This window comes from Tyto alba, unplaced genomic scaffold, assembly GCF_018691265.1.
Source record: "Tyto alba isolate M040663 unplaced genomic scaffold, T.alba_DEE_v4.0 Super-Scaffold_8, whole genome shotgun sequence".
Classification (NCBI taxonomy): Eukaryota; Metazoa; Chordata; class Aves; order Strigiformes; family Tytonidae; genus Tyto; species Tyto alba.
This window is the reverse complement of record NW_024881329.1, coordinates 23,339,303-23,363,372: the sequence shown is the minus strand read 5'-3', so window position 1 is coordinate 23,363,372 and position 24,070 is coordinate 23,339,303. Positions and strand designations below refer to the sequence as shown.

Genomic DNA, 24,070 nt, shown 5'->3' with positions numbered 1-24,070 from the left:
CAATTATGCCTAGCTTTTTATGAATTATCGTGATTAATTCATAATATCTGTAATTCCATTGTCTCAACTTTAAGTGTGTGGCCAACACTTATAAAGATTAACTATAAATAACTAAGAGTACTATTAGTCTAAATGCTACCTACCACTGAGTAATTTCCAACATTTAGGAGCAGATTTAGCAAACGACTTAAGCAGGTTCTTAGTACTAAATCCATTTCTAATAGACGAGTATTAACTGTGCATTTAATCATATGGACTTCCCAGCCCCACTCCCTCCCTGCCCCTGGCCCTCACAAAGAGGCCAGTGCAGCTTCTCCCTCGCAGCAGGTAAAGAGAATTTGCCTTGCTCTCCAATTCTCGCTCATCTAGACTTCCCTCTTTCTAAACTACATCTTTCCCTTCTACACAGCAAACAATATTTGCACTAACCTTGCATATAGAACTGATGTTTGCTTCCTGGTGCAAGTATATTTCTATACCATTAGAAATTCAGGTGTACTAGACAAAGGAAAGAGAGACCTATTTGGGGAATTTGTGAAAGTTGCAACTAAAGCACTTCAAAAGACTTGTAGTAAAAGACACACAGCAAGAATTTCTGAATTTAAACGGTTGTCTCAGTGGGCGTTTCATATTACTATCTTCTTCATGATTCTTCACTTTGTTCTAGGAAATATTTTTGCTTTTCAATAGTATGATGTTCCTGGAAACTCCTTTGTAGTGAAAATGCTTAACCTCAATGTAGAAATTATGCAGAAATTTAAGCCTACAGCTATTCAGAAATTCAGAGCAGAGATATATTAATATTCTTCCTCCTTCTATCCCCCCTCATTCTTACAAAGGTACAACTAGTCTGTTCAGACCTGTGATTTGAATGAGGAGTAACTCTAGATGTCTGTGTAAAAAAAAAAAGAGGCTCTCAGGGAAAGCCTCTCTCATTAATTTGTGTAACATCTTAATGCAAGAGATTTCAGTAACAACCAACCTTACTACCCCTGGCAATATACATCAATTGAGATGGAAATACCCCTCATTATATCATAAGATAAAACATTTTAATCTCAAGAAGTCCATGCTTCAAAGAAAGCAAGCCCCAAACACTTGCATTTATCTTTAACACCAAAAGCTTTAAGTATTTCAAGAGGTACAATCTCAGCTTTCAGAGCTATATTAACTTCAGCAGGAGTACTAGATGGATGTACACAGGAGGTGTGATTATACCCAATATTTAGCATTAAAAAGTCATAGCTTGATTACGTATGAAAAGAATTAAAGACACAGAACATCCTGGGTGGGCCAGCCCACGAAACAGAGCCCTTTCATACACCGGTGAGACTCTGGTTCAGCGCAGCAGCCCTCACCTCAGGGCAGAGGGGGACCGAGACCGGACTGGTCAGCGCAGGAAGGAACAGGCCCCCCGAGGCTTCGCCTGTTTCCCAACAGCCTCTTACAAAATCGCTGTCGGATCTGGGCCTTTCCTACCCTTTGGTGCCAACGAACTGACCTTCACCTCCCGTGGCCTGGTCTGGTTTGCAGAGCGTTCTCTGTGGCTCAGGTCCAGAACTCTGTATATGCCACAAGTTCTTTCAAGATTTTATGGCACAGGACCACAGTTGTGTAACAAGATGGAGCTAAGTGGGCTGTCACAGCTTGCTTGCATCTCTCCACCATTTCGAGCCTCCTATTTAAAACAGCTGAGCAGGCTGCCCACCTGCTCCAGGAGCTCCCAGAACCGCTCCTTTTCCACAGCTCTCCAAACAACTTGTTGGTTTCCCCATGCCTCTGTCGCTGGTCTCATTGAAGAATTTTTCTTAATCATTGGAAATCGGCTCTGGTTTTGGCTGTTCTAGGATTGAGCTCACCTTTGAGCCTCTGAATGCTGTGCAGAGTTTACAGAATCCATCAGAGGAGAAGCAGGAATCTATTCTCTCATGATTTAGAGAAAGTCAGGTGCCTGTTTGCTTGCAAGTGCTTATGAAAATATTTCATACATACAGATATAAAAAAAATACATCCATACATCTCTGTATGTGTATAATAATATAAAGGAACTACACCTATTCATTACTCTGACAAAAATTAACCAGGGCTTTCCTAAGCTATTGCCATCTTTTAAATGCAAGGAGAAAGCTAGTAAACATTATGCTAAATCCTTTCTTGTAATTAGAGAAAATTACTTTGCAATATGTGATTAAAAATAATTAAAAGTACTAAGCTGTAAATCACTATCTTGAAACAAAAGCACTGATATTGAAGTTGATTTCATAGCTTTTGAACTCTTATTTAGAGGAATTAATACATCTTGTTGATGTTTGATTCTTGTTTAGTAGTGTGTACTGTGATAAAGCAAACTATTTTGGGGTGAGGAAAATTTCAGTTTATCTTTTCATAAGTCTTTTCCTTAGGTGAAAAAATCATGACTGGGCCTCTAATAATGGCAAGGTAGTTGATAATGCCCCGTAGTCTAACAAGTTCTTGATTACCAATTCCTTCCTGACAACTATTTCTTCTGTGGTCTCATCATCCATTTAGGCAAGTCCACTTGGTATTCCTCATCTAGAAAAGATGCTTTAAAATATTTACTAACCTACACACTACACAGATTAAGAATTCTAAATTGTAGATAGCAGAAGTGCTTCTTATTCAGATACTATGCTGCAGAGCCATTTATTTGTTTGCAGGACTCCTGCCGAGGTTAGTGGTGGGCTTTGCATAAAAGAAGAACCATTAGCTGCTTCTCGGACACAAGATCTCACTTAGGCATGTGACACCTGGCTTTATGACCAAAATGCTGATAAGGTGACTGATGAAAATCAAATTCCAACCAAGAAAATCTGTCATAAGAGGTAGCACCTCATCTATAATTTTTTTAATTGGAGGAACAATTCATTCTTGATTTGCAGAATTATTGTGTGTGCATGTGATTTTATAACCTGATTTAATTAAGCTTTTATTACTTTACTCATGTTAGGATTAGTAAAGTTTCAGTTTTTTCCTTTGAATTTTGGCATTGAGGTACCCCTGTGTTCTGGCTGATACTAACCACTGCTCCTTCATATTAAATTCTCTTCCCTTATACAGTCCACCTTTACTAACAAGGTGAATACGCTGCACAGAGACTATTACACGAGTGAACAAGGGCAGCATGTGTACTCCTATACCCACCCTACGCTGGCTAACAGATCACCACAAATGCAGCTTCTGGCATGGAAGGTCTGGACGGCAATTACTTTGTAACTGCAAAGAAAATTTCACCCTTTTATTCTCATTACTGGTGTGCGTTTGTTTTCCAGTGACAAAATCTGAGTCAGCCATGCAAAAATTACAGAGCTATAAAGGAGATCAAAGGTATGCCTGTTAAAGAATGAAACTGAGCCCTAAGACCTAGGGCCCTTTTAAGATCATGGACTTACAACATTTTTAAACGGGTTTTTGTTCAGTGTAGGCAAGTAACTTCAACTATTGAAAAATGTATTGTTAGTAAGTCTGTAAGGATGAATGCAGAGAAGGATGAAAATATATAAATACATGTGAAAATTAACTGTAAAAGTCAGTAAACAAAACTATTTCAGTAATACCTAAAGTACATTAAACAGTAAGAAAGTTCAAATATTTTACCTTAATGGTGTGTAACGTGATGTTGCTTGGATGAACATCATTAGCTGGCTGAATACTGAATACTGATTCTTAATAAGCAAACTAATGATTCTTAATAAACAAACTAATGATTTAGTTTCCTGGAAATTAAACTGTAAGTTTCCTTTTCTTCTCTGCTAGAGGCTGAAATGGAGATGAAGGTATTTTTGTAAAGCTTAACTTTTTTCCCTGCAAGTTTGAGAATTAAAATTTCTTTCAACTTCATGTTTTTAGATTATTGTAATTTATGTGTAATAAAAAAAATAAATTCTTAAATTTTAAAATACTTCCAGGGTACTTTTTAACTTGCTCAATCCTCATGTTCTTACCCTCATTGCCACTGTAATGAGTGGATAGCTAAGAAGTAAGCTACTTATGAGTTACTATGTAATGAGTATACTACCTATGAGTGTGTGTGTGTGTGTATACATGCATTTTTATTAAACAGGAGGTATTTCTTTTTAGAAGCAAAAAGTTTAGCTGATTTTGTGGCATTTTTAAATACCACACTGTTTTTATAACTTCTCGCACAAAAGAATTACTTGAATTTTCATGTCTGATTCTACTTTTTGTGTAGATCCTCTAACAGTGATACTGATGGAAGAATAGTTTGAATAAAATACTCTTAATAGTTTTCAGAAACACAGATTATCAAAGTTATTCATTTCAGTACTAATAATAGTTTCTGCTGTACTATGTGAGCTCATTAGTAACAACCAGCAGCACAGATGAAATACCACAGCATACTTTTAAGTAGAAAAACAAATATGAGTCATCGCTGTGACGAAGCTGAGAGAAAAAAATGTGATTCTAAGATGTATTAGGAACAGCACTTGCTGCAAATACATGTTAATATCAACACGATTTTAGCCAGGAGCTCCCTTCCAATCTTAGGTGCCTAATTAAACACTATTTCTGCATGTCCCCAATGTTTCCATGAAAGATATATTCCCAAGGGAGAAGGATGTGACAAAGTCATCCCATTTTCTTTGTATCACCCATGTCTTTAACTACTCTTTCCTTCAAGATTTGCTCTAAAGCCCTTACATGAGTGTATCAGAGCAAACACACCATCACACAAGTTTATCATAAAGTTACCACACAGCTTCAAAAAAATATACAATTAAACTTGTCAACGGATACTGATATAACTAACAGACTCTTTCATCCTTGAAAAAAACAAAAAAAAAACAAAAAAACCCCAAACCCACAACCCTGAGATTTTCAGTTTATCTGAAATAAGTTCCCAAAATTCATGAGCTCAAACACATTTCTGCCACTACTCTACCAGAAGACACCAGGAGGTCTGACCCTCTTGGCTGGGAAGGCTGCCAGTTACAAGCTACCGCCCTAAGTTGCCCACTGCACACCACAGAGGATTCTCTGTGTCTCACAGGTTTCCCTCCTAAATTTCTATCTGACCCCATTCTCATTTTCCCATCTCACATCTACCATTGGAGCACAGGCCAGAATTTCATCCCTTGGGTTTATTTCACACTGCGGAACAACTGCCCTTTGGTTTGTGTTTGGTAACTGCATATAACTGCGTGCTACCTTACCTTCGGGGTAACTGTCTTCGATCTATTAAAGTGCTGGTTTGGGCTCTGGAGGGGTCTCAGGCATCATCATGCTAACTTCTTTATTGTTCATGATGCCAACAATTCCTCTGCCAAAATAAGTTGCTATTAAAACAACACTGTCATGAGGCTATACTTAAAATGTAAAAAAAAAAAAAAAAACAAAACACAAAACAAAAAACACAAAACAAAAACCAAGCCAATAAAAAAAAAAGCACCAACACACAAAAATAACCCCAAAATAAAACCCACAAAAACTAAAAACCAAAACCAACCCCCCCAAATAATATTTTGAGATAAATTATTCTTTGGCAATAATTTGATGAAACCATTTGCATTAAAAACATACGAATGTTTTATGTTTTCCTGTAGTCTGTGTTCCTTATCATGCTTTAACGAATAACCACAATATCAAATTTTACTCTTATGGTGAAAATCAACAATAAAAATATCTTATTATACAAAGCAGCTGCTTCAGAAGACTACTTGGTGAGGATAGCTGTAGTCTGCGGAGGGGACCCTCTCCAGGCTGCCCTTACAGCTGATGGAGCAGGAGAGGCTGGAGCAAGCGACTGGCAGCAGCGACGCGAAGCACTGCTGTCTGCCCAGCTGACTATGCAGAGCTATCATTCTTGTTCAGACCAGGACCGTTTTCTTTTTCGCTTTTATTTTCCCTTATCCCACAAGAGCCCAGACGTGTGATGTCTGCCACATGCCTGTTGGAGCGTGTGTCCCCTCCCCTTCTGCCGGTCTCCTGGGGCCAGCTGTGACATGGCGCTGCGGTTTCGAGGCATGAAAAGGGCATGTAGGGACTGTCCGGTGAGGCAGAACCGCAACCGGCTAATTACACTGTGCTGGGCAGACTGGGGTAAAATTACCCTGCACACCTTTAGCAGTTCTTGAAGAACCTGGCCAGGCACCTCAGTAAGGGCTCTGAGTACAGATCTGCTTTACTGGACAGAAACTATTAATGCTTCACCTAGGTGGAGCTGAGGAACTCCCATTTGCTACTCCGCAGTCATCAATATGTTTATTTTATTTGAATTAACTTTACTGTAAAAGGAAATGCACATCAAACATACCATCTTAACATGTTATATTCATATAGGAAAAATATCTCTTTTTTCCAACACACAACCAAATGTGGAGGCTGTGGTCATCTTCCTAGAACAGAATCCTTTTCCTCAGTGCCAAGAGTTCCCAGACTTGTGGTTTTCTTTTGGTTTGTTGTTGTGGCCATGCATTTATTTTTGGATTCTCCCTCATTTTTAGGAGTTAAATTAGAAGCATGAGGAAAGGGTTTCCTCAATTATTTTGGGGGCTGCTTTTTGTTTTGTTTTGTTTTAATGAGACACACTCAAAGCAAAAACTGAAGCATACTTTGAACTATAATTTTAAAGTTTAAAAACCAGAAGTGTTCCTCAGAAGATAAAGCTACAGCTCAAGTGAAAAATCTCCCAACAGGAGTAGCACTAGAAATTTCACCGCCCCAGGCTGCGCTCTGCAGAGATAAATTTTCTGCCATGCTGCCCAAAGCAGCTGCTGTCACTGACTTTTTCTGCTCCCATCCTATGCGTCTCGCCACCCAAGGGCAGCTGCTTGCCCTGATTCTCCATTTGTGCCAGTCCTGCTGATCAATGAACAACAAATGGAGAGCACGAGGGTGTACTTACAATATGGTATAATCTTACTTGGGCTGCAACCCCAAGCACAACCAAGAGACTCAGAAATTAGAAGGAAAAATAATGTAAGGATTATTTTTATCTCTTAACTTCTGATCTCATTCTTTGGTTCAGACACTTGTAATGTTTATGATCATTGAAACTGGTGTGGTTTTTTTAGTTCACAGCAATAACTCTTGCTGCCAAAATCAGCACGCAGTACCCAGTTTACTGCTGAATGTAGCAGTTTTCATTTTGACAATTCTCATTACTTCACCATAAAGCTCTTAGTATTTTACACTTTTCTCCAAGCCCGAATACATGAGAATGTCAGCTTCCCCTTTATCACATAAAAATACAGAAGAAACTTGAAAGCACACTCCCTGAAGGCTAGACATTGAGAGACCCTTGTGGTTTTATATCCTTAACAGTATGATTTTTATTTCATTTGGCGAGTGAAGGAAAAAAAGGCTAACTCATCATCTTGGAATGTGTGGGAATGCCAAGGGATGGTTGTGTTAGTTCTTGTTTACATTACAGATGAAAGAAAGCCCTTTTGTGTAAATCTTACCTGCATTAAGGTTAAAATAGTTGCTAAAATGATGCCTGTGCTAGGCAGGTCTAAAGGCAGAGCACAAGCCCGACCAGAAAGCTTGTGACATCTGCTACTAGATGTGTAAAGCAGGAGCAGTATCTTCACCAGCACCTGATGGGACCTGCAGAGGCAACAGCGCAGGAGTTTGCTGAGAAATACAACTTGCAAAACCAGATTTCCAGAATCTCGCATTCAAATCCATGCCCAAGAGCAAGTTTATTGCCCCTTCCCTCTGTGGGAGCTCCCATATTATCAATGGCTCCCTTTAAGGTACCCCAAACCCTTTCAGGACTATGACTTAATCAGATTTACCTTAAATTAGGTGATGGCTACTGTGGGGATGAAGGTGAAAATGGGGGAAATTTGTCTTGTCTGGTAAATTTGCAACATTTCTTTGGGAAAGCAGGTCAAATTTGAGGGACGTATGAACTACATTGCACCAGGAGCTGCCTGAGTTTAATTTAATTTCTAATTTAACATGCTTTAACCAGTTCTCTAGCTACCGGGTTGTAACTAGGGCAGAATTTCTTCCTATTTTCACACTGGGCGTTTGTACCAAAGTCCAGCTAAACTTACCCTTTCTCACGCACGACTTGGAGAAAAAAACAAAACAAAACAAAACAAAACAAAACAAAAAACAAAAAAAAAAAAAAAAAAAAAAAAAAAAAAACAAAAAAAAAAAAAAACACCCAAACTTTTGGGTTAGGGTTTACACTTTCCCCCCCGCTCCCGTTTGGACGCGGAACCACATGCTAGTTTTCACCACCCAGCACCGGCGTGAAGCTCGCACAACCTGAGAGGAAAAGCCTCTCGTGAGGGGCGGGGGGGATGCAGGAAGGCGAGCAGAAGCTGTTTTGGGATGGAAATGAGGCATTTAACGGCAGCTTTCCTCCCCTCACCTCGCTGCTCACTCCGCCCCGCCTTGACGGGGCGAATCCGCCATCTGGGGGGTGGCGGTGAGCAGCCGTTGAGGAACGACCGTTGGGGGGGGGGGGCGGAACTGCGGCAAATCTCAGCCAATCAGCGGCGGGATCGCGGCTCGGCCCCTGCTGCCCGGAGTCGGGAAACCCCGTGGTTAACGGTTTCCCGCTCTCGGGGGCCCCGCGCGCCCCCTCAGGAGGGGCGGAAGGGGAAAGGAGGCGCCCCCTCCCCCCGACACTCACCCGCCTCATGAGGCGTCCGTGCCCCTGAGGAAGGAAGGGGAGGAGAAGCGGCACAACTGGAAGGGGAAGATAAGGGCCGAGAGGGGCGGGAAAGAGAAAGAAGGGGCAACAAAAGACAAAAGCTCCGAGAGGAGGAGGAGGAGGAGGAAGCCGCGCGGCCGCCCGCCAGCAGGGCTTCCCTTCACTGCGACAAAATGGAGGACGGCAGAGCCCCTGGGATTCCGCTGGAGACAGCGGTCTGGGACGCTTTTAGCCTTTGGAGAGCGGCCGGCTTCTCTCGGTCGCAGCCTGGCAGCCGCCGAGGGGGCTCATCTTCCAGCCGTGTGGAGCATCTCGCCCGCCCGGAGCTGCACAGATGACTTCTGCAGCAGCAGAGGCGTGTTCTAAACCAGAGAGAGACTGCCAGGCTGGGGCAGGGAGAAAGGTGGTTTAAGACAGGTCACGACAAGCTGCTCGCTTCCAACCGCATGAGCTCAGGAGCCCTTCAGCCCACGCCTCAAGTTTTTCCTGATGTTGAAGACATGCCTACACAGCACTGAATTTCCTCTCATCTCCTTTGCCATGCATGTACCAGAACGGAACAGCCTGGTTTTACTTAACATAAACCCACCTATCCCCACAAGGTAGACTAAACTTCGGTTAATAATCCTAAAGATCAGGTTCCCCGTTTGGTCTCAGTCCCGTGGGCGAGTAGGTGCACAGGGATTGAGTGGTCAATATGAGGCTTTTGATGGAAACGCAATTCCTCCACACACTTAAAAAAATTAATAAAAAGAAATACCAGAAAACCACCACCCATTTCTTAGCTAATCACTCATCTAGTAGAAGAAAAGCCTGTTTAGTTACTAGCTTTCTCAAGTGCATCCAGGGGATTTTTGCCAAGAATGCTGGACTAATCCCAAAATAAAAAACACAATGCTATGTCTAGCTGGATAGGAGAAGCAGCTTTTTTTAAACATTGTTCTTAAATGAGGAGTAATTCACACAGACTGAGGCAGCTACTTTGAAAGGACTGCATTAAACTTGCAGCTCAGGCTGTTGGGCACACCAAGTCAGCATTTATGAAAAGCAAAATATAAACAGGCTCTTGATTTTCAGTGGTGGTTTGTTTTTTTTGTGTTTTTTTTTTTTGTTTGTTTCTTAAGACTCAGCCAGACTTGCATAGCTCAGCTACACTCGAATGGTATTGATTTATATGGCATGCAAAAGCCCTGTCAGCTCCAACACTGTTTCTACATGAAAATAATCTGGAAAGACTAAGGGAACTATCCAGACCCTGCTTTGAGTTTTCCATAGCATCCTTGACAATGACAACATTACCAAGAGATAGAGTATCATAAAATCCCAAATTCTAGCCCCAGAATGATACACAATTCTACAGATTTTCCCCAAACTGATAACAGTGAACAACAGTTTCTTCTTACTCCATTCCTTAAGGAGTATCACATTCTCCACAGCTGTACATACTAAAAGAAGTAATCCAATACAATATTCTCAATTTATTTGAAATAATTCGGTTTGAAAACTTTTTAATTTAAAATTTACAGCACACGTGGGGAGGAAATGTTTTGTTACAACTAAAAATTATCAGAAGAGTGCTGCAGGGTTGTTTTCTTTAATTTAACACTGTCATGGCTTTATTCAAAACACAGTTGCACAAAATCAGTTACTCCAAAGTTTAAGGAAAGAGTTTGATAAGGAACCGAAACACACTATATACATACTGCCATACAAAGAGCATTAAAATAGGACAAAACCTCTACAAAATATAAAACCCACCCTTACATATTTGCATGAAAAGACCACCCACCAAGCAAAAAAGTTTCAAAAGTTATCTGGAGGCTCTGTATTACTCATTTTAAAAAATGCTATGCTGTTTAATTGCATGCCAAGCTGACAAATATGAAACTATACTTAGATGGTAACACTGAGGAAAAGACAAAGTTACTTAGGAAGTTAAGGTTTGCGTGAGGCTCAGATTTTTAGATGTAGCGGCTGATGCACGACCCTGCAAGTTGTTCCGAGGAAGTGTGAAGCCTGCCTGTCTGCGGGAAGGTCTGCTAACCCCTTCCAACTTTATTCTGTTTTGCCCAATTAGCTCATCCAATGTCCGAGTTGGACTCGCTTACTGAAACAAGACCAGTACTCAAGTAATTTTAATCCATCGAAATAGAAAGGTTTCTTCCATTTAAAACTAATTTTATATGCATCAGTGAAGGACAGTTAAGGAAAACCCTGACAATGAGGTACTTTAAAGTACACACTTATAAATAATAGGTTTCAATCATTCGCCGAGACTAAAAAAAAATAAGCAAAAAGATGGGAAAACATACTTTACTATCTCAAAGCTGAGCACAAAGCAACGGCCTTGAACACAGAGCCTCCATGACAAGATAGGATGTGCACTTACCTAAGGTTTCTATTCATTCAGTATTCATACACAAACACAGGAACTCAGATTGTGGTTGCAAATGTAGTTTTACCACTACTTTTCTAGTGTCTTTACAGATATTCATTAAAAAAATGCAAAACCCATTTAGTCAGTTCATTTCCAAGTATATTGCCGTCTGCCTGACTCGTTTCATTCCGATGCCGTTAATGGCTGGCTATGCTTTACAGCTACATGAGAAACTATGATTTAAGGCTCTATTCGGGGGAAAAAAACACACACACAAGAAACTGGGCTTTGCAGAACTTCAACCCTGCAGTATCTAAACTTGATTTAAGAGTTGGAAGTCACATTGAAAGTCTGCTAGTGTGTGAAATACCTATTAAATATTCACAGGTAACGATCTATGGGTGACTGACTCTCACTTAGGTCCAGGAAATCTCCCTCTTCCCCACCCTTGGTGTCTCCCCCAGTTTAATGGCAGCTATTGTCAGCCAAGACAGATATAAAAATAAGTCTCTTGAATAAAGCTGTGTGTGATATTTGGTTCAGTACCTACGTGACACAATGTAAATTAGTTTTATATCAAGACTACTGTTTTAAATCCAAATCCTGACTGAAAGTGGAATGCTGTATGTTTGAACTTGCGTCGCAGTGGCTCAAATAGAAAACATGGATCCATTGGGGCAGAATTATTAAGACCTGTTGGTCACAATCAGGCTGCTAGAAAAGAAGCTCGTCTGCATGTCTCCTGTACTTGCCACCAACTATGCAATGGAACAAATTTCTGCAGCCATTCAATATAAAAACCCCTAAACTATTAACTAGTATTATACACGAGCTTGAATGTTTTGCTTATAACCAGATTTAAAAAGTTTAAAAGGTGACCTGTGAGGAGAGATGAACTCAGGTTCATCTTTCCCCTTTCGACGAGTCTATAAAAGTAAGGGGGTAGTTTGAAAAAAATGTGCTTGAAGGAGTTACCCCGTAACTTCTGCATCAGAAATGCACATATTTTATAGCCAAACACCATGATTGTTGCAGAATTCCTGAAATGACAATGCAAGAGCAAGTGAGTGAAAGTTTCACAAACACTTCTAGTGAAATGGTTTAAAACTACAGATTATTTGCTTTTGTCAATACCTGCAATGACTATGTATTTTGGAGAAATTTTACGGATTACATGACCCTTTCTGTTTGCCAAGATACATTCTTGAAGGTATCTAGTGAATACTCCAGCAAACACTGAACATCAGAACAAGCAGAAAAAAACAAAGATCTTCTCAAACCCACTCAGGCTTTACAATGTAACACACAAAATGGGATTAGAAGACTTAAAAAAAAATATTACAGGAGTCACCTTTTAAAAAGCTGAAATAAAGGTGTGATCTAGTTGTTGATTTCAAACAGAATCCCTGGTAAGCTCACAGTCAACTTTTCATTTAAAAGAGACTGGACTTTGCCATATAGCATTTTTGAGTTCAGCTTTTTAAGTATAAAAACTTCAAAATCTTGACGGAAAGTCACAATATTAAACCCACGTGAAATGGGTGTTTTAACTCTGGGCTAATGATGACCAACACAGCAAGCTTGTAGAAAACTAAAGAGCTCCAAATAAAAGTCTAGGGGGAAAAACTCGACAATGGCTTCAGTGATTATAGGGCTGAAAATTGTTTTCTACATATAGGTTCACTAACAGGCTATTATATCTTATTTGGAATGATAAAAAGGGCAAGAATAGTAAAACCACACTTCTCCTATAAAAAGTTAACATATTATCTTCTGTAGGGACATCTATGGTACATGGAGACATACAGATCTGCATAATCACTATTGCGTATTCTGTAACTTAAGAGTCTGGTCCTACTTGTGTCTATCACAAATTAATCATCCTCTTCCTCGCCTTCATCTTCAGGGTCTCGTTTCCTCTTCTCCCCTCGGATGCCCTCTGCTAAGGAAGAGAATATGCACACATCTCATTATGTTCTGCACAGACATCACGAATGCAAAGTTATACTTTTAGAACAGGTAATTGAAATAGATTACTGTTGGTTTGTAGTTAATGCCTTCACCGCTGTAACATCTGCGTTGCTTATGGCTCTCAAAAAAAGATCAGTTTACATTACTCTGAATAATTCATGCAGGCCATATTAAACTAAGTTCAAGCTAAGCATGTGATGTTCCATACAGGAATTATTGATATGAAGCAATTTCTAAAACAGTGTTTGTTAACATATATTTGAGAATTAAAATGGAAACAACGTTTTTCTGTCTGCCTAACTTACGTTTTCAGGTGTTGCATACACCCTGCCCAAAACCCAGCAGTTTCTGCAGATACCAAGTGGAACACGCTCCGTTCTTGCTCCAATGACAAACTGATATAAGATCTTGCATAAACATCTTTGTGCTTATTATTAGAAATATGCTTAATTCAGTCAGTGGACTATGCGCTCTTGTGGTGAAATCATGAAATGCAATTTTGTCAAATCTAATAGATTTATTTTCCAGCAGTCATTTCCTGGCTAATTAGCCATCCTGACCGCCTGCTTTGTTGTCTTAATAGATTCGAAGGCTGCATTTGTAAGAAGTGAAGAATTGGCATTACTGCGTGAGAATTTCAGTTTTTTCAAGTGCACAATACATCTCCAAAAACTTTTCCATTAAGCCAAGTGTACAGATAAGTCTGGTGAGGAATTCTAGAATTTGTCTATAGTTTGCACAGGCGTGGAACCAGGCCTCAGGATTAATACAAAACTTTGCAGCTAGGGATAGTTTAAAGATCAGAACAGAGCTCCGAACCATTAGAAAAGTGAAGTTCTGGGCGAGCCTTGTAGCAAGAGAAGTGCAGAGGGAAAACCAGCTCATTTTAAGATAAAGCTTGCCAATTTTTTTAAAGCGACTCTCACAGCCATCAACCGGTAGTAACATGGGGCTCCTGCCCAGTGTCTCCATCGCCCTTGGAACACAGAGATGCAGACAACCGAGCCACCCACAAACCAGAGCACACCTGTATCTGCACGAGAGTCAAAAAATAAGCTGCCTGCCTATAGAGCAACCTACAGAGCAATCGCTCTGGAGTTCCAGCAGTCCAGAACAGAGCAGGAGCATCGAACACGCAGCTGGTCCCTACCCTGACGGCTTGGAAACCTCACACAAGGTGCAAAAAAGCATGAGATACACGTTTGTCCTGTTTAACTTCTGGCAGGTCCTCTTTAAAATATCAAAAGCTAAAGTTATTTTATGACAAAATACCCAAGTAACCCACTTCTTGCAAACAGAACTATGTTCCACAAAATGCCAAAGGAACAGGATCAGCCTGCAAGAACCAGCAGCTACACACCCTCAACATGCTGTACCTTCTCAAAGCAGGATGAACCACACACAATGGCTTTTTTTTTTTTTTTGGCAAGCTTTTGAGTATTAAGCATGTATCTGACTTCAAAACCTCAATTTCATAAATTACTAAGTTACAACCATTGATAAAAAGACTAGATAGAAAAAAATAGGATTGGGCTCACTAGGTAAGCCGCTGGGCAGGACAGTGGGTCAGGTTTGCCTCTGAAGTAGAAAGGTTTATGGGAGAAGCTGCTTTCAGCCTGATAAAGGGAAAAGATAGAGCTGCTGCCACTGCTTCTAGGGCTTTGCCAGTGGTGCCTTAAATGAGGTATTTTAAATGTATGTAAATAACATTTGCAAGGTATATGGAAGAGTCCCTCTCCCCTCCATGCTGGAAAATTAAAACTTGTAACTGTGTAGGAGATGCAGTATCTTTCATTTTAGAAAGCTGCTTCAATGACAGACTGAAAACCTGTCATTTCTTCTTTAGTTTTATTTTACGAGTGGACAAAAAATATCCAGTACTGCCCAGCTGCTTTACTGCCTGCTCGAGCTCCTGCTTAAACCAATCCTAAAATACTCTACATACCTTGAGAAACAGAGCAGCCAAACAGTGATTTATGGCATTAAAAGTGCACATCCCAAACTTGCAAAGTTAGAGAATTACAAAGAATCAACTGTTTTAGTCACAACTTTAATAACTTGAGAACTTACCTTCTTCCTCCTCATCACCTCCTTCTTCAACATAGTCATCATCATCATCTTCATCCTTTACAAAAATTGTGAAATATTTTTACAAATGCTGTTTATTTAAGTTTTGCTTACATGCTGATCCTGAGCAGAAATTCAGAAAATCCCACTTACTCTGTTCAGAGGTCACATTCCACATTTACTTTTTTGTTACTGGCCATCTGTACAAGGATAGGCAGCCAAACTGACTAAAGAACATTTAATCACCCAAGCCAGCATACTATCTGGTCCAGTATTCTCATTTGTTTTTCCCTCTTATCACTACCTTACGCCCGTTCAAGAGTAAGTTATTGCAAAATTAACTGAAGAGGCCGCGACAGCAAACAGAGCTGACAAACAGCTTTCGCTTTCCTCTCAACCCACTGTCATTAAAGGACAAGGAAGAGGAGAAAGCAGAACAGCTAATATCTTTAAAAAATTTTTGTTTCTACCTCAAGTAAATTAAGTTGTTGAATTTTTTCCTTACTTTTTTAAAGTTGATAGCTGAAAAATGTCAACCAACTAATAATCAGCTGCCCCAGAAAATTAAACAATGGTGCAAAGTCTCTGCCCTACTGGCACCACGTCAAGCCTCGAAGACAAGCTGAAGTCTTATTTTGATATCCATCTGCTATATCAAATTTTATACATAGGGTAATTTAACAAGTAAAAATGTGAAAACAGAGCGCCCATCTGACATATGCCCTTAGAACATGGGAATTAAAAAACTCTCTGGATTAATTCATCGCAGTTAGAACGGTGCATGATTTCATTTTTGAAAATACACGGAAAAGGTACCAGAGCAGAACTCTCAAAACTTGACATGCTTCCCCCGACCACCACCTGTCCCTTACCTAAATTAAGGCAAAATACAATCTCAGTATCTGCTTTTGTCGCACTGTCATCAGGAGGGCCACGGCTTTGAACTCTCCTGACAATGTTCACGGGGATGCACAGCAATTCCTGGTCACCCAACACACAGAGCATATGCATATACTAACAGCCACGCACAAGTAACTACCAATATTCTTCCTAGTCACATACTGTTCATTTTCCAGAAAACTACCTTTAAGGTCTTGGCTTCAAAAGAGATTTAGTTATTTAGTTTTAGCTTCATAGTGTTACAGCCATTATCTCTTTGGAGTATTAAGGCAGGAACAAAGTTACATTCGTAAGTAAATGGCACCAGCACTAGTTCCAAGAACAAAATGAAGAACAGTGAGGAGTTTAGCTCAAGATTTTCTGCACGACCATGTGAAATGCAGCCGATGGGAAGTAAACTCTTATCAACAGCACGGGAAGTGACGTCCACGGGCTGTTTGTGATCCGCAACGTGTGAGCTGCCTGCGCAGACTTGCACACCAAATGCCACACTCGCCCTCAAACTCCTGCAGCTGTCAAAGGACAGCACTAAATCAGGACTCCTAGGTTTTACTTCTATCCAATAATCATTTAGGCATGACCAGTTCATATCTACAAGAATCTACTCGCAATCTTGTAAAATGTGTATGCTTTCTTATCCTAGCTTCTTAATACTCCTCCCTTTGCTTTTTAGCACAGCACTACTCGGAAGATCCTCTGGGCTACTTTCCACAGCTCTCCACACCACCACTAAGAACATTTTGAAGTGAGTGCATGGTAAAACCCCAGCACTTATCACAGCAGAAACCATCGACTTTGCCTTTGTTTCATTTTACCTGAAGTACCCCTAACTTGTTGCTACGTTGTTCTCTTCTTGTTACGTTGTTCTTTCGCAAGACCGAGGTTATGTTCTTCAGTTTTCCAAGAGAAATTACTTTTTTCTACCTAATAGGTATTTCTAATCTGACACTTTAAACGGTAGTGGCGCGTAGTTTCAAAGCGCTGGGGAGGCTCTCTTAGCTTCTCTGCCATCCTGTGGCATCAAGGGGTGGGCTAAGAGTGGCCCAGCTCTTGGGAGCCAGCCAGGACCACCCCGGGAGCTGACAGCCAGCACTCAGCAGCGAAGCCCACGCTCCGTCCCACAGGGACGGCGGCCTTCTCTGAAACACCTCCCTGCATTCCTGTTCCCTGTGGCTACAGGTTCAAATTCACACACAAGTCTGGAGGCAATTTCTCTTCATTTCTTGGATTTGGTAGAATCTACAAACTTTACCTGAATCTCTTCTTTCATCAGGTAGGAAAGACCAACTTCCTCCTCTTCTTCACCTTCCCCCAAATCTGAACCTCCATCATCTTCATCATCTTCCTCTTCATATTCTCCTGGAGGACCAGCTTCATCCTCCTCTTCATCATCATCATCTTCATCACCTTCTGAAATGAAGGATACATTTATACATATATGCTAAAAGTGAAGTTCCATGAACTCCTCTTTATGCAAGTTTGTATACACCAGGCCAAGCGAGTTGTAATGTTTTGTTTCCAGAAGGATTTTTAAATTTTTTTTTTTAAATGCAGGCAACAAGTGAGAAGCAAGCATGACTTTAATGAAGTTAATCTTTATAATTTTTTTCCCTGAAGAAAGGCTACCTAATTTACATCACAAGCTTCAGGCAAAATTCTCAATGCCTGAAGCGGCTCCGTATGCAAACTCCTGCAAGGGAGCTGAAAATTTAGTCAGTGGAAGGGGAAGAGAGGCTTCTATACAGAATCAAACTCTAAAATATTTAAAGGCAAAACCAGCTTAACAGATTACATATATCTGTTATTTAATCACTTACTAGTGAAACACCCACAGTTCCAAAGAGATGCTCTCTCATTTCATTGCTGTCTGGAACATATAATCACTTTCACAGTTTCAGCTAAGCAAATTACAAGAAATGACAAGGTGATGTAACACTTAAAATAATTTTCAAGTTAATAACCTATTAATCTCTTTCCAAATATTTGGTTTATTTTCACCTTCCAAGTATCAACTATTTGGCTTTCACTGAGTTTTTAAACAAAGGCGTCCAAAGTTTGCTGTGTCTGAGCACTTGCCAGGAGCCCCCCGACAGCCGTGACCCCGCGTGCAGCAGCATCAGCTCCCAGCTAAGGATTTAAGGCACAAAAAACCCACTGAGAACCCCCCAGCAAACCAATACAGCCCAAACCTTGCTGGTTATTTGCGTGGGTATTTAGAACGCAGACACGCACAAGACGCTCCATCACAACAGCAGCCCGTCAGATTTCCAACAGCGCTCAGAACACATTTTGGGTGGGTTTTTTTCTTAACAGATTTGACTGTGTCAGTCATCTGTTAAGGGAAGGATGTTTAAAGAAGAGCGCTTGTACTGCTGTTCCTGCCATCACATCGTCGCAGTTTGTAACCACGTGCTGACAGACCCAGACCTATGGGTTTCGTTTTCAGTCAGGTAACGACCGTGGCAAAAGATGCACGAACAGCCTCATTAATGACAACAACTGAGGCCCAATCAAATGGAACTATATACATTTTTTTGAACAAAAAAATGGTATAATAATTTTACTGGTTTTTGCAACGGCTTCAGTCCCATGCTCGAGTATAATTTTGCAGGCAAAATAATGTGTTTCTCCCCTAGCTTTGTGTCCTCAGTAGTGCCAAAATGCTTTACTACTGGCAACAACGTATTTTGAGAATTGTAACAGTATCTTTAGTCAAATTTCCTTAAGCTCAGAAGGCTTCTGCAAGAACACTCAAGATATTTGACAGGAGATTTTCTTCTGTACCACAGTGTGTTAATACCAAATGAGCTCTAGAAGTCTGCGCTTCAAAAGTAAGAGCACACACTGGTGCATTCAAGAAGTCACTGTACCCCACGCTACATCTTTATTACAGCACACTATTTCTATCCAGTTTATTTCAAGAAGTTACCCTCATCATCATCATCTTCTGAGTCCGGTGCCTCGTTATCCTCCTGATCAAATCCATCTAGGTATGTGATTTGCTGAAGCAGCTCAAAAATGCTGTCTCTGTAATCCTCGAGGTTTGTAATCTCACAGTTGAACAGGTCAAGGCTCTTCAAGTTTTTGAGATTTTGCTGAAAATAAATGGAAAGGGTTTTTCTCCTCCCTGTATCTTGTCATGTCAGGTTACAGCACAGTCATAGCCCAAATATCGGTAACCATACAGCCAGCTACAGAAATTATTTTGCCCCCATCCCTTCTTTTCCATTCCGTATTTTGCTCCCCATTAAATACAAGCTTCAGTTCAAAAACCTGCCGGCAGTACCCACAGCTCCTAAGGACGGTGCTTTTACAGACCCCACAGCGCGTTCGCAGCATGCCCAACACCCCCCCGGCACACCAAACCACCGCGCACCGGCCGCCTGACACATATTTGGGTTTGGTTCTGTTTGCACAGCCTATTTTTGTTCAGGCAATCATGGGCAAAAATCTTAAAACTCCAGCAGCCTTTCAGTAACCAGTTTGATTTAATTACAGGCCTCTTGTGAGGAGCAAGAGCCCCTTGGTAGGATTTATAACTACACTACAGAGTTTGCTCTCCAAACAGTAAAGACGAGACAACTGATGGTGATTTTTCTCACCTTTCTGACTTTACGCACGTGCAGAACGAGCCGCGTGCACAGCTTGGCAAGTATCCGAGATCTAAATAAAAGTGTTTCTTCCATAGAGCACTAACAGCTTTACTCAGTCTACTAACTGCACCATTAAAGTAGATGGAGGACCTTTATGAGCAGTTTTAAAAATAAGCAGTCTATATCAAAGGCCTATAAAAAATAATCATCATCTAGAAAAATAGGTGAACAGATCAGGCAGGGACATGAGCTGGCAGCTTCTTCCTCCAATTAAATGACCTACTAGTGGTGTTTGCCAGGTTTGCTCCTAACCAACCGTCTCCTACACCACCACCTCCCTTAAGCTTTCATTAAACTGTCAAGTTGCTTATCAGACAAACTACACCTTACCAAATGAACACAAGGGGACTAGAAAGACGTAACTTGGCTACTTTTCTTTCAAAGACAAAACAGAAGCTCAAAAATCTCTTATTCAGTACATCCCACTACTACCACAGAAGGAACTTTATAGCAGCATATTTACAAATACGGTCTCTGATAGCCGTGACATTGAGTTAATCGAGTCAGGACCAACTGGAATACTGACAAACCTCAAACACCACAGCATCCATTTCACCTGAGCTGGCAAGAAAAAAAAAATATATAGAACACATAACAGGTAAGAAAAAAAAAAATTCATTTTGCATGCCTTTCAGCTAGAACACACCATGCTGCATCTCTCTACCTGCTGACTTCTTACACTGCACTAAAGTCCCTCTTTGCTGGTTCTATACCCTGCTTGAAAAAACTGCCCATACACAGCCCTTGCAGCCGTGTTTGTACCACCCCATCACACAAAAAAGTAATTTATTCTTGATAAAAACCAGTGTTTATTAGATTTACGTTTTCAATTAGCCCCTCTCACTTTGTACTTACAAGAGCTTCCACAGTGCCAAGATCTTTGATTTTGTTGCCACTTAGATTTAGATATGTGAGATTTGGACATCTTTCTGCAAGGACCTCCAGGCCTCCTGAAATGATGTTGTCGCTCAGCTCTAACTATTATACAGAAAAAAAAAAAAAATAAAAATCAGTAATTAAATGGTTGGCTTCTTACCATTCGATTCAGATCGCATCATTTTTAATCATTCTCCCTTTAACAGTTTCACCGCAAAATGCTTTTGAAGACTCGCACGAGTTAACAAGCTTTGGCTGCCAAAAAGTTCCTTAAAGTTTGAGAATTATAAATAACTCCTTAAAACCTCTTGGGTTCAGATACCTACATTTTCAGTGAGTACATAACGCTGGGATTCACTGCAAGCTTTTGTTCTGCCAGCAACGCGCAACGGTACTTCACGGCCTCGGCTACACAACGGCCTCTTCCCAACCGTCGGCACTGGGCAAGCCCTGGCCAACCTTCGCGTTTTTAACACACCAGCACGGACTGTCTTAAGAGTCGTTGACCAAACCCAACGGGGCCATAATTAACTGGAGATACCCAAGTCAACTCAGATCTTAAAAAACCAACCCCGCCACAGTGGACTGGACGCGGCACTGTTTCCCAGGGCTGCCACCCCATCAATTCCGAGCGCCGGAAGGCACAACCGCGGGCTGGCACCTGGGACTTTGACTTCTCAAAGCCCCGGCAGCCGCGAGACACACGTACCTTTCGGAGCTTACTCAACGTGGGAAGCTTGGCCAGCGATGTCAGCTCTACATTGGCCATGCTAAGAAACTCCAGTTCTTTAAAGGAATCATTGAGACCTTCGATCTCACCGTTGCTGGATCGGCAGTTATCGAGCACCAACTCCGTCACCTTCGAAGAGGACAGCAAGTCACTTGTCAAGTTAACAAGCACCAAAAAAACCGCGCACTTCATCTAAACCACAACTGGGAGACTGTTAAATATCTGTTGGTTTGGTGTTCGGTTTAAATTTAGACAAGACTTGCGGTCTGAAATCACTGACACCCGCCTATTTGAATAAAAAAAAAAAAAAAAAAAAAAGAGTATGCAACAGTTCCCCTTCCTCTGAGCATGCGTCAAATTCTGCAAAAACTGCCATCTAACCCCAAACTTTACCGATAGACACTTTTATAGCTTCCTATAGTGCCACCACAGCCGGGGCTGTACGCTGCCCTTGTGCACAAGTGAACTGCTAACTTGTTTCTGAAGTCTAATTTAATTGTGCATATTCAAACCTATAAAAGCGTTCAACTTCTTGCTGAACCCTAAACCTTCTGGCTCCAGATTATTTTACCAGTGAGTTCTGCAGGTTAATTAAGCCCAATTAAATTATTTCCTCATGCCAAAGCCACTAAAACAACTAGATAATCGATACAGCTCGCGTACTTTGAGAAGCGGTAACAAGGAGCAGCCAATTAATTTTAAATTATTTTATCTACAGTGGAACATACCACTCATTAGAAAGGACATTAACAAGGTGACTCTTTCTTTCCCCGAATGCTTTTAAATAATAACATTTTAAGACTGCTGCAGAAATACTTGAGTTTCTGGCACATTTTGCCAGCTTCAAGTCAGATCTAACTATTGTTTTATTTTTTTTCCATCAAAAAACATTATTCCAAACAAGCACAAAGTTTTAAAGAAAGCTGCCAGGGAGAGGGGGGCCTTCACAGCTTCGCCCAAGAAAGACGCACGCTAAAAGCACACCGAGGCCTTTCCAGGTACCTGCCACTGTTAAACTTACTGAAAGACGAGCAGTTTGATTAAATCAACAGTTTTAGGCACTTTTTCCCCCAAATCCCCCACGACTCAGGTCAGCCTCGCAGCGATACCGACGTCGCTGGACTTTACTCCTGGGGCGAACCAGAGGCACCGGCTGCTCTTTTTTTTTTTTTTTTTCTTACCGACCTCGATGCAAAACCATCTGCCAGAAACACGAGTGGGGCAGCGGAGCCCGCGAGGTGACACGGGGCGGGGGGGGGTGAGGACCGTCCCACGCGACGTGGCCCCCAGGCTTTGGCGTGGGGGGGTGTTGGCGTTTTGTGAGGGGCAGCGCGCAGCCTCGCAGCGCACGTGAGCTCCCAAATTTTCAGCATTTTTTTTTTTTTTTTTTTGCATCTTTCCAAATAAAAGGGAAGTTGGCGGCGTGGAGGTGGAGGGGACAGCCGTGACCGGGGGGGGGGGGGGGGTGGTGGGACCCCCCCCCCGCCCCACCGCCGCTCCCCATCGTGCGGCAGGAAGGAGCGGGACCGAGCCACGCAGCGCACCGGGGCGGGGGGGGGGGGGGGGGGCTGGAAAATTAATTAAAAAAAAAGAATTAAAAGGGTGAGGGAAGGGTTGAGGCCGGACTCGGCGCCACCGTGACCTGTTTACTACAACGGCGCTCGCAAGTTGGAGGCGGCCGGCGGAGAGCCGGGAGGGGATTAACGGCGGGCGCAAGTTGGGGGCCCGCCCGCCGCCCCCCTCCGCCAACTTCGGGGGGCGAGGGGCGACCCGGCGGCGCGGGGCGAAGTTGGCGGCGAGGAGACGGAGGGAAGGAAGGAAGGAGGGAGGGAGGGAGGGAAGGAGGGGGCGCGGGTCCCCGCCGCCCGCCGCCCACCGCCCCGGGGCCGGCGCCCGGAAGCGCCGCCCGCGCCCCGCGGGGCTCCTGCGCCACGGCTGACCCAGATACGGCGGGGCCGGGCCCGCGCGGCCCGAGGGCGGCGGCGGTCGCCCGGGCGGGGGCGGGAGCGCGGCCCGCCGCCCCGCCGCCCCTCACCTTCTCGGGGGCCCGGTTCCTCAACTCCAGGTTGATGCGCTTCTTCATCTCCATCGCCCCCCCCCTCCCGCAGCTCCGCAGTGGCGAGGGAGGGTGACCGGGCGCGGCGGGGGAAGGGCCGCGGGGTCGCTGCTGCGGCGGCCGCCGCCGGGAGGGAAGCGGGAGTGGGGAGGGGAACGCCGCGGGCAGCCGCCGCCGCCGCCCCGCTCCGCCCGCAGCTCCGGCCCCGTCAATGGCCGCTCGCACACTGAGCCTCCATGACATGGCGCATGGCGCCCCCTCCCGCCGCCACGCCCCCGCCCCGGGGGCGGGGCTTCCTCCGCGCCACCGCCCCTCTCATTGGCCCCGCCGCGCCGAGGGGGGCGCCTCGCGATTGGTTCGCCGCGCTGCCCGTCCGGCGGCGCGACCTTTTAAAGGCCGGGTTGGGGGGGGGGAAGGGGAGGAGGCGGGGTTTGTCTGGGTGCGCGCGGGCGCGTTCCCGCCAGCCGCGCGCGCCCCCTTTGCACGTGGCGATGCGGAGGTCACGCGTGGGGTGTTGCACGCCCGGTCGCAGCGGGGACGGTTGCACGGGGTGGGGGGGGGGGAGGAATGACATGGCCGCTGCAAGCGGCGCTTTGCACGCGGCGTTTTGCGCGCTCGCTCGCGTGGGGCGGGGGCCGCGCGTGGGAGGGTTGCGTGTCCGATTGCACGGAGTGGGAGATCGGCGGCGGGGGGGGGGGGGGTTTGCATGCCCTCTTGCGCTGGGGTGGGCTGCGCGTGGAGGTTTGCACGACCCGCTCAGCACGGGGATGAGGCTCCGTGCCGCGTTTTG

At 43.2% G+C, this 24,070-nt stretch overlaps 1 protein-coding gene across 4 annotated transcripts; it reads right to left on the bottom strand.

Moving 5' to 3' along the window:
• Positions 1-10,141: 10,141 nt before the first annotated feature.
• Positions 10,142-23,565, bottom strand: ANP32E (acidic nuclear phosphoprotein 32 family member E). Of its 4 annotated transcripts, none has more exons than XM_042784584.1 (7): positions 23,260-23,565; positions 21,204-21,353; positions 20,474-20,596; positions 18,895-19,060; positions 17,218-17,372; positions 15,069-15,123; positions 10,142-12,969 (listed from the first exon to the last, which is right to left on the bottom strand). In XM_042784584.1, exons 1-7 carry the CDS (start codon positions 23,521-23,523, stop codon positions 12,902-12,904), a joined length of 981 nt encoding a protein of 326 aa, XP_042640518.1. In that variant the 5' UTR covers positions 23,524-23,565; the 3' UTR covers positions 10,142-12,901. The 4 variants fall into 4 exon arrangements, with proteins under 4 accessions (XP_042640518.1, XP_042640520.1, XP_042640517.1 ...); XM_042784586.1 differs by having other exon boundaries at positions 10,142-12,966; XM_042784583.1 differs by having other exon boundaries at positions 17,218-17,375; positions 23,260-23,564.
• Between the last annotated feature and the right edge of the window lie 505 nt (positions 23,566-24,070).

What these genes read in the sequence shown, in the direction of transcription:
- ANP32E (XM_042784583.1), bottom strand. Translation starts at nt 23,523, where the DNA reads ATGTCATGGAGGCTCAGTGTGCGAGCGGCCATTGACGGGGCCGGAGCT. An exon ending in TTGGCACTGTGGAAGCTCTT is followed by an intron (nt 19,061 to 20,473) that starts GTAAGTACAAAG and finishes ATTTATTTTCAG; the next exon opens with CAAAATCTCAAAAACTTGAA. An exon ending in TGATGAAAGAAGAGATTCAG is followed by an intron (nt 15,124 to 17,217) that starts GTAAAGTTTGTA and finishes ATTTTTGTAAAG; the next exon opens with GATGAAGATGATGATGATGA.